The following is a 14,175-nucleotide window of genomic DNA, read 5'->3' on the forward strand; positions in this document are numbered from 1 at the left end:
GGTATATTAGATTTGTGGTAAAAGTGGATGTGTGTAACGTCCAGAAGGAATCGTTTCCGACCCCATAAAGTATATATATTCTTGATCAGCATCAATAGCCGAGTCGATTGAGCCATGTCTGTCTGTCCGTCTGTCCGTCCGTCCGTCCGTCTGTCCGTCTGTCCGTCCCCTTCAGCGCCTAATGCTCAAAGACTATAAGAGCTAGAGCAACGATGTTTTGGATCCAGACTTCTGTGATATGTCACTGCTACAAAAATATTTCAAAACTTTGCCCCGCCCACCTCCGCCCCCACAAAGGGCGAAAATCTGTGGCATCCACAATTTTAAAGATACAAGAAAACCAAAAACGCAGAATCGTAGAGAATGACCATATCTTTTAGACTGCAGAATCCGAATTGGATCGTATTACTATTATAGCCAGCATCAAGAAAACAATTTCATTTTTTCTCGCCCTGTCTCTCTCTAACACACACGTAGCATAGGCGGCTTTGCTTAGAGTAAAACATTAGCGCCTAGATCTCAGAGACTATAAAAGCTAGAGCAACCAAATTTGGTATCCACACTCCTAATATATCGGACCGAGACGAGTTTGTTTCAAAATTTGGCCACACCCCCTTCCGCCCCCGCAAAGGATGCAAATCTGGGGATATTCACAAATCTCAGAGACTATTAAAGCTAGAGTAACCAAATTTGGTATCCGCACTTCTGTTAGATCTCACTATAAAACGTATATCTCAAAATTTCGCCACACCCCCTTCCGCCCCCACAAAGGACGAAAATCTGTTGCATCCACAATATTGCAGATTCGAGAAAACTAAAAACGCAGAATCATAGATAGCGACCATATCTATCAGATTGCTGAATCTGGATCAGATCAGATCATTTTTATAGCGGAAGGAAACAAATCAATTTGCAGTGGCTACGCAGCGCCCGACGTCACGCTCAGACTGATTTTCTGTCTCTCTCGCACGCACTCTTTGTCGTGTCGTTTAATATTAGCGGCGTCTGCCGGAGAAGAGCCATACTGACTTAGTATCGGGTATAACCGTAGAGTTGCGGTGTCCGCAGCAACTCACAACGTTCCCCCTCGTTTCCTTTTGCATTAAAGGTTCTTTTTGTTCTGCACTTCCACATCCAACTTATCTACGCTGACGGACATTATATGTTATTTTGAGGAATGTGTTATGTTGAGGGATCATAGGATGCCATCAATTCAAGACTTGACTGAATCTGATTCTTCTGACTTGATCTAGAATCTTTTCACAGAGAAATCAGTAAATGTCGAAAATTATGCGAATTTGGGGGGAATTTTCTATATCAACACCAAAATTTGTGGCTCAGCATTCGCTCCTTCATCCACCTTCAAAGTCGTAAAGTTTGGCAAAAAGAACAATTGGTGGGGCCAACAATTTTGAATTGCTTTGACTGTTTTTTCGGCTGATTTTTAGATTTCATTTTCTATTAATATACAATTTAGCGATTTTTTGCTATTATACGGCTGTGCGCCAAAGAAGGGAGGGGGAGGCCTCGCACAATTTGATTGCCGTTGCAGTTGCCGCTGTTGCTGTTGCTGGTTGCCGCTTTTACATTCTAATCGAAATTTTTTATTGTTCAAAGTCACGAAATGTGTGCGACGCGACGCCACGCCGCAACGATGACGACAACAATGGCGGCCGCGCCGGCAACAACGGTTGTAACGGTGGTAGAGGCAGCAGTATCAGCGGCAGCGGCAGCGGCTTCGAGGTAATGTCAGTTATTTGACAGCACCGACAGTCGAGTGCAATGGCGGCTCAGACATGCAAGAGGTTGGAAAGCCTTCCTTCGTCTCGCCGCAGTAGCCACAGAACTGGCTCCACTCCACAGTAGTCGTGATGTCTGAAAGCTAAGCCAAAAATGTGCCACTTAACCGAGCGGGGCATAAATGCTCTCCTACCACTCCTGACGCCCCCATTGCCACACACACTGCCTGAAACCGCATGCAAAAAATACGAAAATTGTGGAAAGAAATTGTCGACTATGCAGATACTCACTAAAACGTAATTGAAAAGGGAGCAAAAAAGTGTTTAAATTTTGAAATTAAAATTATAACTTAAATATTTATATTAAAATTTAAAAAATGTTATTTAAAATTAATAAAACCTGGGTCACAGACGATTTAATTTAAAATTTAAAAAAAATTTGTATTTGTATGCAATGCAGATTTTTTTCCATCTTGGGCAAGCTCTTATAGTCTCTATGCTTTGAGGGCTCTTACGGAGCCAATTTTTGTTTGACAAAAGCCTCCTCTTGAAGCTATCTTCTAGTACTATATACCCTTTAGATAGCAAGTACCTGGCACAAAAAAAGACCATGTAGGCAGCAGGCAGCAGACATCGTTGGCAATGCAACCGACATTATTTTATAATTTACAAACAAGTCGCACGCCGCCGACGACGATGATGACGACGACGTCTGCAACACGGTTTACCTTTATCGAGAATAGACGCAGATGGAAATTCCTGACCACCCCTAAGCCCCCCTGGAATCAACATGAAGTTCCATTAGTTTTTGGATGTATTAAACAAATGCAGTTCATCGATAGAAATTGAAATTACTGACCTGTCGATAAAGTGGCCCTTTGGGTGGATAATTTTATGGCATATATCGCATACGTACATATATCATTATTTATGGAGTGGAGTGGAGCTTTCAATTTTGGGAACTTAAATTAATGAAAAATCATATGCCGTTTCCCTGTTGAATTGTGTCAGCAATACTTTGAAATATAATGTTTTTTCTGAACACTTTTTTACATGAACTAAAATTCATTTTGATATTTTTAATCGGCTTTTCAAGACAAAGCCTCACAAATTATAACGTGAAATGTAGACGTGGTTTTTTTATTTTTCCGATCCGTGTTCTGCCCACCGTAATCACCGGCCCATTCAGTATTAGTATCAGAAACGATGAGGGGCAATCAAAATGCAAAATTACATGAGAACAAATTAAGAAAAGTAAGTAAATATAGTATGCATGAGAGCATGTATTATTCCCTTGAGCGGTGGTTGTATTTGGTCTTTAGATAACTCCCATAACCCTTCTAAAAGTATGCCAAAGTGTATATTTTATCCCTCACCACAGATTGAGGCAGATTCTCAATTAAGTTGGAAACTTTTCCAGCACTGTGCTTTCACTTTCAGGTCGAAACGTGCAATTAATAAGCAATCCACAGGACAGGACAGGGCAGGACCTCCGACTTTCCGAGGGGTACAACAAGTCAGTCGTCAGTCAGGGAGTCAGTAAAGGCAAAGACGTCTAGAATATGACTTATTTAAGTCCGGGAGCCGCGTGTTAATAACTTTTCCATGCAAACTTTTCCACCCATGTGAGTGGAGTGTCCTTCACATGATTTTCCTTCTGCGTTCCTTCAGCCGCTGCTGCTGCGTGCGGCAACCAGATTAAAGTGACAGACAGGGGAGGCACGGCTACGCAGGTGAAATAACAAAAGGTGCTTAAGTCCTTGTAACTGTTTAAGTCGTCTAAGGACGAACGCCGACCGACGACCGACGACCGACGGATGGGAAGGTGCGTGTTTATAGCGCTGTGAAATGAACATTTTGCAGGTGATTTAACAGTTATTAGATTTTTCAACCCAAATTTTTTAGCCCACCGGGGGCTTACAGCTACAGCCTATCATCATTCCCTTTGGGAAATCTTCCTGCCTTTACTGAAAAGTTTCTTTTTATTTGATTGCGACAAACATTCGCATCTCATGCGACAACAGACAAAATGTCAAAAGACATTTTTGTGCAAAACAATTGCCAGGGCACGAAAAACTTTTGTGCACTCGCACAACTTTTCCTCAACTATGTGCCTGATTAAATAAAGATTTTTCCTAGCTTTTGGAAAAGTTGGTCAAGTGGGAGAAGCATCCATGTATCCATGTTGCATAAGTAAATATGCAAAATTGCCATCAAAGTAGTGTTTATACCTTCTTTTGGCAATTGTTGTTGGATATCTTGCAACATCTCAAAAGGGACTCCACACCCAGAACAACTAAGGACTGCTTTGCTTTCGTACAAGTTCGGGATTTATTTTGTTAGGAAATATGAAAAACTTTTCTTAGCAGCGAAGGATTAAGAACGAAAGCTTGAAAGGAGCTACTGAAGAGCTGATTGAATTTAAGTTAAATTTTCCATATACATGGAACTTAGGCTATCCCCTGAAGTGGATTGTTTCTATAACCGTTTTTTCCTAAAACCGATTTTATATTGATTTTCGAAAATATTCTTCACTTGCAAACTATTATATTATATGTCATCTGAAGCTTTAAACATGATCATGTTAAATGAATCCACCCCCACTTCTCCAGGAGCACGAAAAGCTGCTCGGAAGTCGAGCTTAAATCTTTTCTCTCAAAAATGTTGCTCCAATTCTGAAGCAGACACGCAGAGGAGCAATAGAGCAGCATGAAATGAGCTTAGAGAAGAGGAACAAGGTAGAGGCTATACACAAAGCCGCTCTTAAGCTGTTTCTCTCCTTTTTGAGTGAGCTTTTGCTCGCAGTAGAAGCAGAAGGGAAGGGCAACAATAGAGCAGCTTCGATTGAGCCTAAAGCAAAGAATCAATGGATCAGCATTAGAATGAGCGGGAGAAAGGGGAGACAAAATAAGCTTTAGCTCTTCTTTACAAGTTAGCTGGCCAGTACTAACGGAGCTGCAAGCACGAGAGAGAGAGAGAGATAAGAGAACAGATTTGCGACTTGTTGGCGCAAGCTTTTGTTACTCATCCGGCTCCGCATTATTTATGTGATAGAAAGTGAATATAAATAAAGGTAACGATAATGCCAGAGGGCTCCTATATTTGTTACGTTCGGTAACGTGAACGAAGCTGCTCTCAAACTATGAGTTATATTAAGAGAGAGTACCTACAGTTTGAGGAGAGAAAAGGAGATTTTTCGATGAAGAAAAACGATTAAAACACACACACGATTCCTATGCCAAAGGGTAAGCTCCAAGGTAGCCCCTTAAGCCTTTGCCTAATTATGCAAGTCATAATTGTTCAAATTGAATAAGAAACAAAACTCCCTGCTCATAAATATGCATTTTATTTGACGGCTTTAAATAAATAAATACCCGGAGAGAAAGACCGCTAAGAGAGTATGCCACCCTAAGAGACCGAGCAACTTTGGCACAATTCTTAATTAGCTTTATGAGTTTTCCAGTTTTCCAGTTTTCCACTGTGTCCGTCGGCCACCTGTCTCAATTCCCATGCGTGCGGTCAGCCAGGTGTCCTAGGACCCGGGCCTAGGCCAAAAACTGACTGAACTTTTTTTTGTTTCCAACTGAGAAAATATTATGCGAAAAATTATATTAAAACTTTGTCGAGTGAGTGGAGGCCTTTGTTAAACTTTTCACTGTTGCAGGCAGCATGTGGGAATCGGAGTCCGCGCCAAAGAAGTGAGTGGAAGTTCAGGAAGGAGTCCGAGGAAAGACCTATCAATAGCAATGGCAACAATGGCCAATTTGTAGCAAGGTTCTTGAGGCGCATAAATTAAACCTTCGCCCTCTAATTGGACCAGTCCATCCAGTCCTCCTGTCGCTCCTTCCTTCTGCATAGAAATGACGAGGACGACGACGATGGCGACACTTGAAATCAAAATTCATGACCGAGGGTGCGGGGAGAAAGTCCAGGGCGGGGGTTTTGCACGTGGGACTTTGTACCGGTGGTGTTTTAATCTTGGAATATATTTCTAAAGACTTTTGGGTCAGTAAAGTGCCTGGCCATCGCTTTTTTCCCCTCAAGAAGCGCCGCTGGAAAACGCATCGTGTAACAGCAGAAGAGTACTAGCACGAGTGCGAGTGCGAGTGTATGGGAGGGAAAATTGTAGGGAAATGTCCGCAGCTTGTTTGCATTGGGCGTAGAGCGAAAAGGCAGCAAGGCGTAACATGCGATAAAATTGAGTTGGAAACGTGTTTCAAATCTAAAATTAACAAACTGTCGGAGAGAGTCAGTTGCCGGAGAGTCCGTCCCATGCCCGACTAAATGTCCTGCGACGCAGAGCCTAGTCCTGCATGTAAATGACTTTTTAATGATGCCCTACAGTCCGTCTCGGCTACATTGAAATCCTCTTGCTGGCAGTATGCTGCTCCATCTCCATCTGCACCCCATCCCCATTGTCCCCTCCATGCAAGTCTCATTCGAGTGTCATACCCTGTAGGTCGGCCCCTGCCTAATTGCTGACATAATTTCCCCCTGTTTTTCATGTTTCTCCTGGTTTTTTTTCCCCTTCAGCACTTTAATAGTTTTCTTTTTTCGCGCCATGTTTCCCCGGGTATTGGTTTCATGTAAATGTGGAGCGCCTGATTAGCGCTAGTCATGAATTTCAATTTGCCTCTTAATTAATTGTTGCTTGAAAATTCTTTCGCGTGCTAATGGCTGTCCCTGTCCAGGACGAGTATATCTGCTTAAAATTGTTCCATAATTGACTTGGCAATTGTTCGAGAGTGAAGGATAATTGCAGTCACTGGGATTCCCTGGTAATTATTACAAGCACCATTGTAATGTGAGGAGAAAGTTCAATGTGGAATTAAATGGAGCAATACAATTAATGAGGGAGGTTCGTTTTCAAAAGTATTTCAAGCATTTGAAGGAAGTACGAATTTTGTAGAGCAACGTATCACTACAATCCAATCAACAAACACTGATATATAAACACTGGTTATCCTGTTACAATTTCCACTTTGTCTATGCAACATATTCGCCGCAACATTATCATCAACCATTTGAAAAGTCAATTTATACAATTGTACCAACAAATAGGGTTTAACCAATTTTGTAAACCAATACGGTACAAAAAAGATGGGTGGGTGGCTGGCAAATAACAATTTGCTGAGGAAAAACACCAGAGTGGAGAAGCTCCGAAGCTCGGACAACTGCAGAGGACAGGAAAACTCAATAAGATTTCAATTGTTGTTCCGGTCGATGATGGCATCGTCGGATGGGAGGAGGAGCAAAAGAGTGCCCTGCCCATTTTCATTAGACTTTCAACACTGGCACTGGCACTGGCACTTGTGTGAGTGTGAGTGTGTGGGTGGGACGGTGTGTGTTGTAAAGTCACAAAATTATATTGTTCAAAATAAAATAAAGCATGTTTTCGGTAGAGCTTCAAGTGGGAGAAGAGAAGTCTAGAGATTTGGGGAGTGCAAAACCCGAAATGCAAACAAACAAAGCCAAAGGCCTAAAGTTCATTTGCACAATTTCCCAGCTCTTGGCCGTAGTTCGTAGTAGCTGTAGTATAGTACTGCCCCTGAAATACACTCCATTCCTCCCCCGCCTTTGGCCAAAGTCAAAGGCCGTGTGCGCACAGGCCTTGGCAAACAAAAAGACCAAAAAGACGTTGGCAATCCTTTTGATGAGGTCAACGTTGGTTTGGTTTCCTGTCCACACATACACGCACACAGTCGCCCACACGCCTCTCATATGTGAGTGGACAGTGGCACCAGATGTTCCATAAGTGCGGCAGATCTATTTTTCTATGTACCCTGGGCGCTGCTCCATGCCGCGTGACACCCAAAATTTAATCAGAAGATACGTCTCTGTAGTTCTGTCTAGATCCCAACACACTGTGCCATTTGACCAGGCCGAATGCTTACTTTTCTATGTGTTTGTGTGTGCTACAGATAGAGAGATGAGAATGATGATGATGATGGCGATGGCGATGGCGAGGAGAGAGGCAGTCTGTCGATGGATGATGTCTGGGCAATAGAGGCAAGCGGTGTATTGAGGCCGACGCATTGGCAGGATTAAATTTGGAAGGTATTGAAGCATGTTATTCGTCATCAATGTAGTTTGCACTAACTAGTTTGTGTTGCTGCTGCTGGTGCTGCTGGCTTCTACTGTTGCTGTAGCCGAGCAGAGCTGTTTGTTTTCATCTTCTTAATGCTGTTGTTGCTTTTGCAAGGCATGTTATTGTTGTCAGAGAGAGAGAGGGAGAGAGAGTCGATAGTGGAAGACCAGAGAGTGGGTGTCTCAGAGTCTCCGTCGTCGTTTCCTTGTTGTTTGCATTGTTTACGCACTTTCGCCTTGATATTATTGTAGTGTGCATTTCGGCTTGATAGTCACATGACCAGGAACAAGGAGTAATGGCCAGATTGAACAGCCACCACCACACCAGCGTCGCACCCGCACCCGCACCCGCACCCGCACCCGCACCCGCACCCAACCCCCGATTCTACTCAATTGACTGGGAGTAAAGCTGAATGCATGATTGGACTTCGTGGTTGTAGCATGTCTGGTCATGTCAAGAAATAGAGGTAGATGTTTGGATAGATAGATGGATAGATAGATAGATAGATAGATAGATAGATAGATAGATAGATAGATAGATAGATAGATAGTTAAATAGGGGTTCAATCTTCTGTGTACTGAATGATTTGTGTAGATTTATCTTTTCGTTTCGGACTAAATGCTAATAGTTTTTCTATCTTTTGTTTCTATCTAACCATTCAATTCCTATATATGTATAAGAAGCGCCAACCCCCGGCTCACACGCTGCGCTTGCTCGCGCTGATATGAGCAAAATATCGGAGCGACAAGGCTCTACCTCTAGATTTCTGAAGAATATCTGAATGCCATCAAAATAATCGTTGTATCTTCAAGTGTGCCTTCCATCTTTCTTGTTCCTTTCTTTTGGTTTTTTCCGTGTTCTAATCCACTTTATTCTCTCCTTTTCTTTGGCAATTGTTCAATGCCTCGCACATCACTCATCATCATCGCGCATGGGGAGTCTGCTGCCTCTCTCCCTGCCCCCTACGATTCCCACCTCCTGGTTATTGATCACTCGACATCAGTGTGATAAATATCTGGTCGGTTCATTGTCTGAGCATAAACCCCGTACACACCGATTGCTCCAATGACCCCAAGCGACACCCCCCATCCTTTGCACCTGTCTTTGTCTTATGCTGAATGGTCGTCGGGTTCCCGTCCCCTGGTTTTCTCCATTGCATTATTTATGGGCACAGCAAGCGGCCCTCTCGAGGGATTGGAGGGCTTTCATTGTTTTAACCACTAAACACGAGGCGATTTATCTTTCGACTGGCACTTTCTTTTTTTTCACCTTTTATCTCAGGATGAAAGATAGTGAAAGATGATTCTTTTCTTATGCAAAAAAGGGGGTCTGGAGGAGCGGGTTCTTCCAGGATTCTGTGAAGTCTAATAATGGAGTTTTTTTTTGTTATCTTATGATTAAGATAGTGCCTCTAGAATTGCTTTATGATCAGTAAGTAGCCTAAGCTCCATTTTGAATTTTTGTATTTTTTTTAGAGATCTAAGGAAACAAAGGAATTTTATTCTTCAATTTTAAAAATATTTTTTAAAATATTTTTTTTTTTACTGCACCCATGGTTGTGGATTTATATACAGCTTTGAGATTGTGCCACGCAACGAGTCGAAGCCCTGGTTCATTGGCACCGGCTTGGGCTTCGTGTGGACGGTGCTGAACCACTTCTTAATCGCCATTTCGGACTGTCTCTTTCGATGGAATAGATCCTCTTCGTGCTTAATCTTCGCCAGTTGTTCCTCCTGGCGCTTGGACCTCTGCATCTGGATCTTCTTCAGACGCCAGTTTTCAAGCTCCAGATTAATCTCCTCCTTGGATATATTGCGAGCTGGTTTGGCAGCGGCGACCACTGTTATGGGATTACTCTTCAGCGAAAAGCTGGCATTGAGTGCCGCTACCTGTATGTGATTCTGAACGCGTTGTGCCTCCTCCTCACGTTTCTTGTTTTTCAGCCACATCTGGTAGACCATCTGTGATATTTCCTTACGCTGAGCCGCGTAAAAATCCCTGGCGGCGCGTTCTTCCATCTGTCGGTACTGCTGCTCCTTGCGCTGCCTTCGCTTGCATGCCAGCCAGTCGTCGTAGGTACAGGCCCAGGACTTCACATTTTCCTGCGGAAACCATTAGGATTAGAATGGGAAATTCGTTGGGGAGTGGATCGTACCTTAAGATGACTTTCTTTCTGAGACTTTGGGGAGTTTGGTGTTCCCTTCTGCGATATGGGACTCCTTTTGTTTGTGGGAGTATCGCCATCTTCATTCTCAGGCACTGATGCAACCGATGTTGAAGTGCGCAGATGAGATTTATGCATCAAATTCAAAAGTTTTTTCCTGGTGCGGAGCTCATCAGATGTCGGATCGAGAAGTGACCGCTTCTTTTTGGATATACATGAATCCGGCGACGATTCAAATATTGATATATGGACATCTGACGACCGTTGTCTCGTCATGCGATATCCCCCAGGAGATGCGTCATCAGAGGAAGCGCATTCAGATATTGGTGAAAGGGAAATCATGAGATCGGTATTCATCTCCTCATCATACGATGACAGTGGAGAAAAATTTAAATTCGGTGATTCTTCATCCGTCGATGTCGACTTGCAGCTCTCCGACGATTGCTTCTTCCTATTCATGCGAGGATCTTTCTTTAAAGTACCACCTGACGATGATGAAGATTGAGGATTCCGGGTCTGCAAGGATTGGTTGGCCTTTATGCGGCTAATTCCACGAAAGACCGCTTTTGAATATGGAGAGGACATCGGTTTCTGCATCTCTGGAGATCGCTTCATGTTCATGCGAGAGTCCTTATTAAATGTCCGACCTGGCGATAAAGAAGACGAAGATTTGCGGGCTTTCTCCTTGCGGTTACTACCAGACGATGATGAGGCTGGAGATTTGCGGGTCTTCCCCGATCGCTTAATCTTCTTTGGAAGATTCCCATACGGAGATGGTTGGGATTTGTGGATCTCTGATCGCTTAATTATTCGGAAGGTTTTTCCAGGCGTTGATGAGGCTGAAGAATCTTTGGTATGCAACGATCGCTTAACGCTTTTACGAGGATTCCCACACGATGGTGAGGACCCTGGGGAACCCGTTTTTATCTTCTTAATGCGCTTCTTCTTTACCTCTTTACCCGATGATGATAATGGAGATGATTTTTGGATCTTAACGCTCAAACTATGATCCTTGTGAAAGTCCTCCTTGGGCCGCCTGTTCTTCCTTCCAATGCGATCAGATTTTGGGGTCAATTGGAATGTACATCCGGATATGGTCGGTGATCTTTGCGAAGTTCCCCCCTTAAATCGATCAGATAGTTTGTCAGATTTTTCAGAATGACACTTCCCCTTTGCTGTCTTCAACTCAGTCGTTTTTATCCCCTTGGTGAGTTCACTGAAGGGAATAAAGTTGACTCCGCCATGGAATGCCATTTCCCGAGTATTTCAATTCCTGTAGGGTAGGGGAAATTAATTTCTGTCTGTTTTTGGGGTTTCATTGATTGATGAATGATATGCTACTTGGTAACAGGTTTCCAAATTACATGGAGGCAGGGGGTTCAGATGGGGGATATGGGACTACGTTGTTTTCAAAAAATTCAAAAGAAAATCTCTGCGGCTCATTACTTGTTTCTCTCATTGTGAAAGTTTTCATACGCGGTATTCAAAGAGTTAAGGGATATATAAGGTTCATGGTGGATGTGTGTAACTCTCAGAAGGAAGCGTTTCCGAAGCCGAGTCCCTATAGCCAGATAGTCTGTTCGTTCTTCTCTCTGCCAGAGCAACCCAATTTGGTATACAGACTCCAGTGATATCTATAATATATTTAGATTGGCTGCCATGCATTCAGAAACATTCCAGCTATTCCATAACCAATAAGCACTATCCCTACGTACCTATTATTTTGACCAGTAGTGTATCTGTGCACACACAGATTACAGGGTGGAAGAGTAGAGCTGCGGCCCTTGCCGCGGCTCCGCTAGTTTTGTGGTGGATTTTCAAAAGTTTGATGGGTCTCCTATAGTCGGTACTTTACAACTTTAGCCACTCTGATGTTTGTGCTTGTTGTTTTCTTTTCGCCTGAATTGCTGTTGTGACCTGTCGCTGCTTCCGATTCTCATATAAGCCGCCTATCAATGCGGCTCCATAAAATATTTGCCATGGCACTCAGTGAGGGGGAGAGAGGCTGAGCGACCGACAGGTATTCACACAATTAAACCGGCAGCCATGCCAATCGCCAATCGCCCTTTTGCATATGCAACGAGCAAATTTTAATTACAATGGCCAAAAGCAGAGCAGAGCAGAGGCAGGGGCAGGTCCAGAGCCAGAGCCGATCCTATCCGTGTGCTCGGAAAAACAACAACAGAACAGGGGACAGGACAATATATAAAGAATACCTTGACGATGGCGATGGCGGCTGCGGACGGTGTAAACCTCAGTTGCCGACACATCAGTAAATGGCGGCGGCCCATTGACATTTCCGCTGATTACTTTATGGCCAAACACATGTACAGACCCACACACACACACACACACAGCCGCGACACACATTCATACGACAGGGAGGCCAATGCATAACGCTCCGACGCCTGTCCCAACATGACATGACATTTCAACGCCCCACCCGCAGAGCCACTGCCCCAGAACCCATCCTTCCATCAGATCTGCCCCCCTCTCCTGCATAGACTCGTCTGCTTCTCGCGAATGGGGATCTCTTGGTTATGGGTCCCTCCTGCAACCTTGGCGGGAGGGTATAATTACTTTGTAACGATGCTTGTACTTGCACTAACGTGAGCCATGGCGGTAGAGTGCGGTTATATGGTATTTATAGTTTTTAAGGATATTTGGATTCGATTTTAATTAATCGGAAAAAACATATATACATAATTTATGATCAAAAAAGTTTATTTATTCAAAGGATCTATTTCAGATAAAAAAGATATATATTTATTCGTCGAGTTAGATATCTTTTAAAAAATTGTTAGGAACTTATTAGCGATTGCAATTTGTGTTTAATCATCATAAAAATACATTTAGTTGTAGTTTTTACACAAAAAAATTATAAAGGAATATTTCCTCTTTTAAAACACAAAAATAATTCACACATAAAAACTCCCTTCCCAATGATATGCACGTTGCCGTCTGCTAAAGTAATCTTAGGGTATCAAGCTCTCTAATTAGGGTATCATCAGATCCTGTTCATGAATCCTGTGGCTGAGTGGCTGTGGCTGTGGCTGGGGCTGGGGCACACAAACACAGAGATGCACCCGTGGACACGGAGCCGAATGCCGAAAATCTCCCAAATTTAATGACAGACTAATTATGCGTGCAAATGGTTTATAAATATTTTATAATGTCCGGGTGACCCTGACTTCAAGGCAGCAGAATACCTGCTGGTCCCCCCGCCCCCACCACACTTGTCCGTTCATTGTATGCCATTTGGCTTTTCCATTGTACGTGAGTGGGGGTGTGTGTGTGTATCTGTGCTTTGCGCATCGCTGATTGCATTGCGGTTTTACGACTTCATTATTGTTAATTATACGCCACGTTACCAGCCTCCTGCCCCTACTCCTTCTCCTCCTTCATGGTCCTGGTCCTAACCGAAACGAACCGAACCACAGTGGAAATTCCTATATGCCCTCGCCGCACTACCCACAATGCCCAACTGTCAAATATTTCATTGTGTATATATCCACAAAAATATGACATTGCGGGCACCGAGCACCACGAAACCTAATTGGAAAGTGGAGGGGAAAGTCCTGGACATACATGTATTGCGACTGCGATTACTAATTTTCCCCCCCACCATGGGAGTGCAGTCTATGAATTATGGCTTGGAAAATGAAGTTAATGAGGAAATCTTATTAGTTTATGTTTTGTGTTTGTGATCAGTAAAGAGGGGATAAATATTACGATCACAATTTGGGGACTGCAGAGGCTTGAAAACAAGTTACCCATGAAACTATCTACAAACTGTACTTTTTATACTCACCTGATAATTTATGTAATTTTATTTCATACAAATATATTTTTTAGCTGCGATGTTACCGTATCAAAAACGGGTATTGAGCTTGTATCCAAATGTGTTCCACTATATATTTTTATGTTTTAAATAATGTTTTCTGAATCACTTATAGGTTAAGCAAAGCCTACTGCCTCGACTGTTTCAGATTTATCATAAAATTAGATAAATTAGATTCGATCATTACATCGAATCGCTTGCCTAAAACCGAAAATTTCGGTTTTTTTACTCGCTCACTTTGTATTGGATTTTCTGGTGGTGAAAAAGAGAAAGAAACAAGGAAATTTGGTTTTTGAGGATCCTAATCAGATTGAAAGACGATAAAGGAGCATAAAGCATAAGG

General features: G+C 43.0%; 1 protein-coding gene and 1 long non-coding RNA gene across 2 annotated transcripts; one reads left to right on the plus strand and one right to left on the minus strand.

Annotated features, from left to right (window-relative positions):
- The first annotated feature begins 2,866 nt into the window (after nt 1-2,866).
- On the plus strand, nt 2,867-4,326 carry LOC26533514 (uncharacterized). Its single transcript, XR_004469290.1, has 3 exons — nt 2,867-2,993; nt 3,160-3,564; nt 3,645-4,326. It is a non-coding gene; the product is annotated as an uncharacterized lncRNA (long non-coding RNA).
- Nucleotides 4,327-9,353: 5,027 nt separating this feature from the next.
- Nucleotides 9,354-13,964, minus strand: LOC6902592 (vitellogenin-1-like). The gene is made up of 3 exons (XM_002133084.3): nt 13,803-13,964; nt 9,983-11,264; nt 9,354-9,929 (listed from the first exon to the last, which is right to left on the minus strand). Exons 2-3 carry the CDS (start codon nt 11,243-11,245, stop codon nt 9,369-9,371), a joined length of 1,824 nt encoding a protein of 607 aa, XP_002133120.2. The 5' UTR covers nt 11,246-11,264; nt 13,803-13,964; the 3' UTR covers nt 9,354-9,368.
- Between the last annotated feature and the right edge of the window lie 211 nt (nt 13,965-14,175).

The sequence above is a fragment of the Drosophila pseudoobscura genome, chromosome 4, assembly GCF_009870125.1.
Source record: "Drosophila pseudoobscura strain MV-25-SWS-2005 chromosome 4, UCI_Dpse_MV25, whole genome shotgun sequence".
Classification (NCBI taxonomy): domain Eukaryota; kingdom Metazoa; phylum Arthropoda; class Insecta; order Diptera; family Drosophilidae; genus Drosophila; species Drosophila pseudoobscura.

What these genes read in the sequence shown, in the direction of transcription:
- LOC6902592 (XM_002133084.3), bottom strand. Translation starts at nt 11,245, where the DNA reads ATGGCATTCCATGGCGGAGTCAACTTTATTCCCTTCAGTGAACTCACC. An exon ending in AGAAAGAAAGTCATCTTAAG is followed by an intron (nt 9,930 to 9,982) that starts GTACGATCCACT and finishes TGGTTTCCGCAG; the next exon opens with GAAAATGTGAAGTCCTGGGC.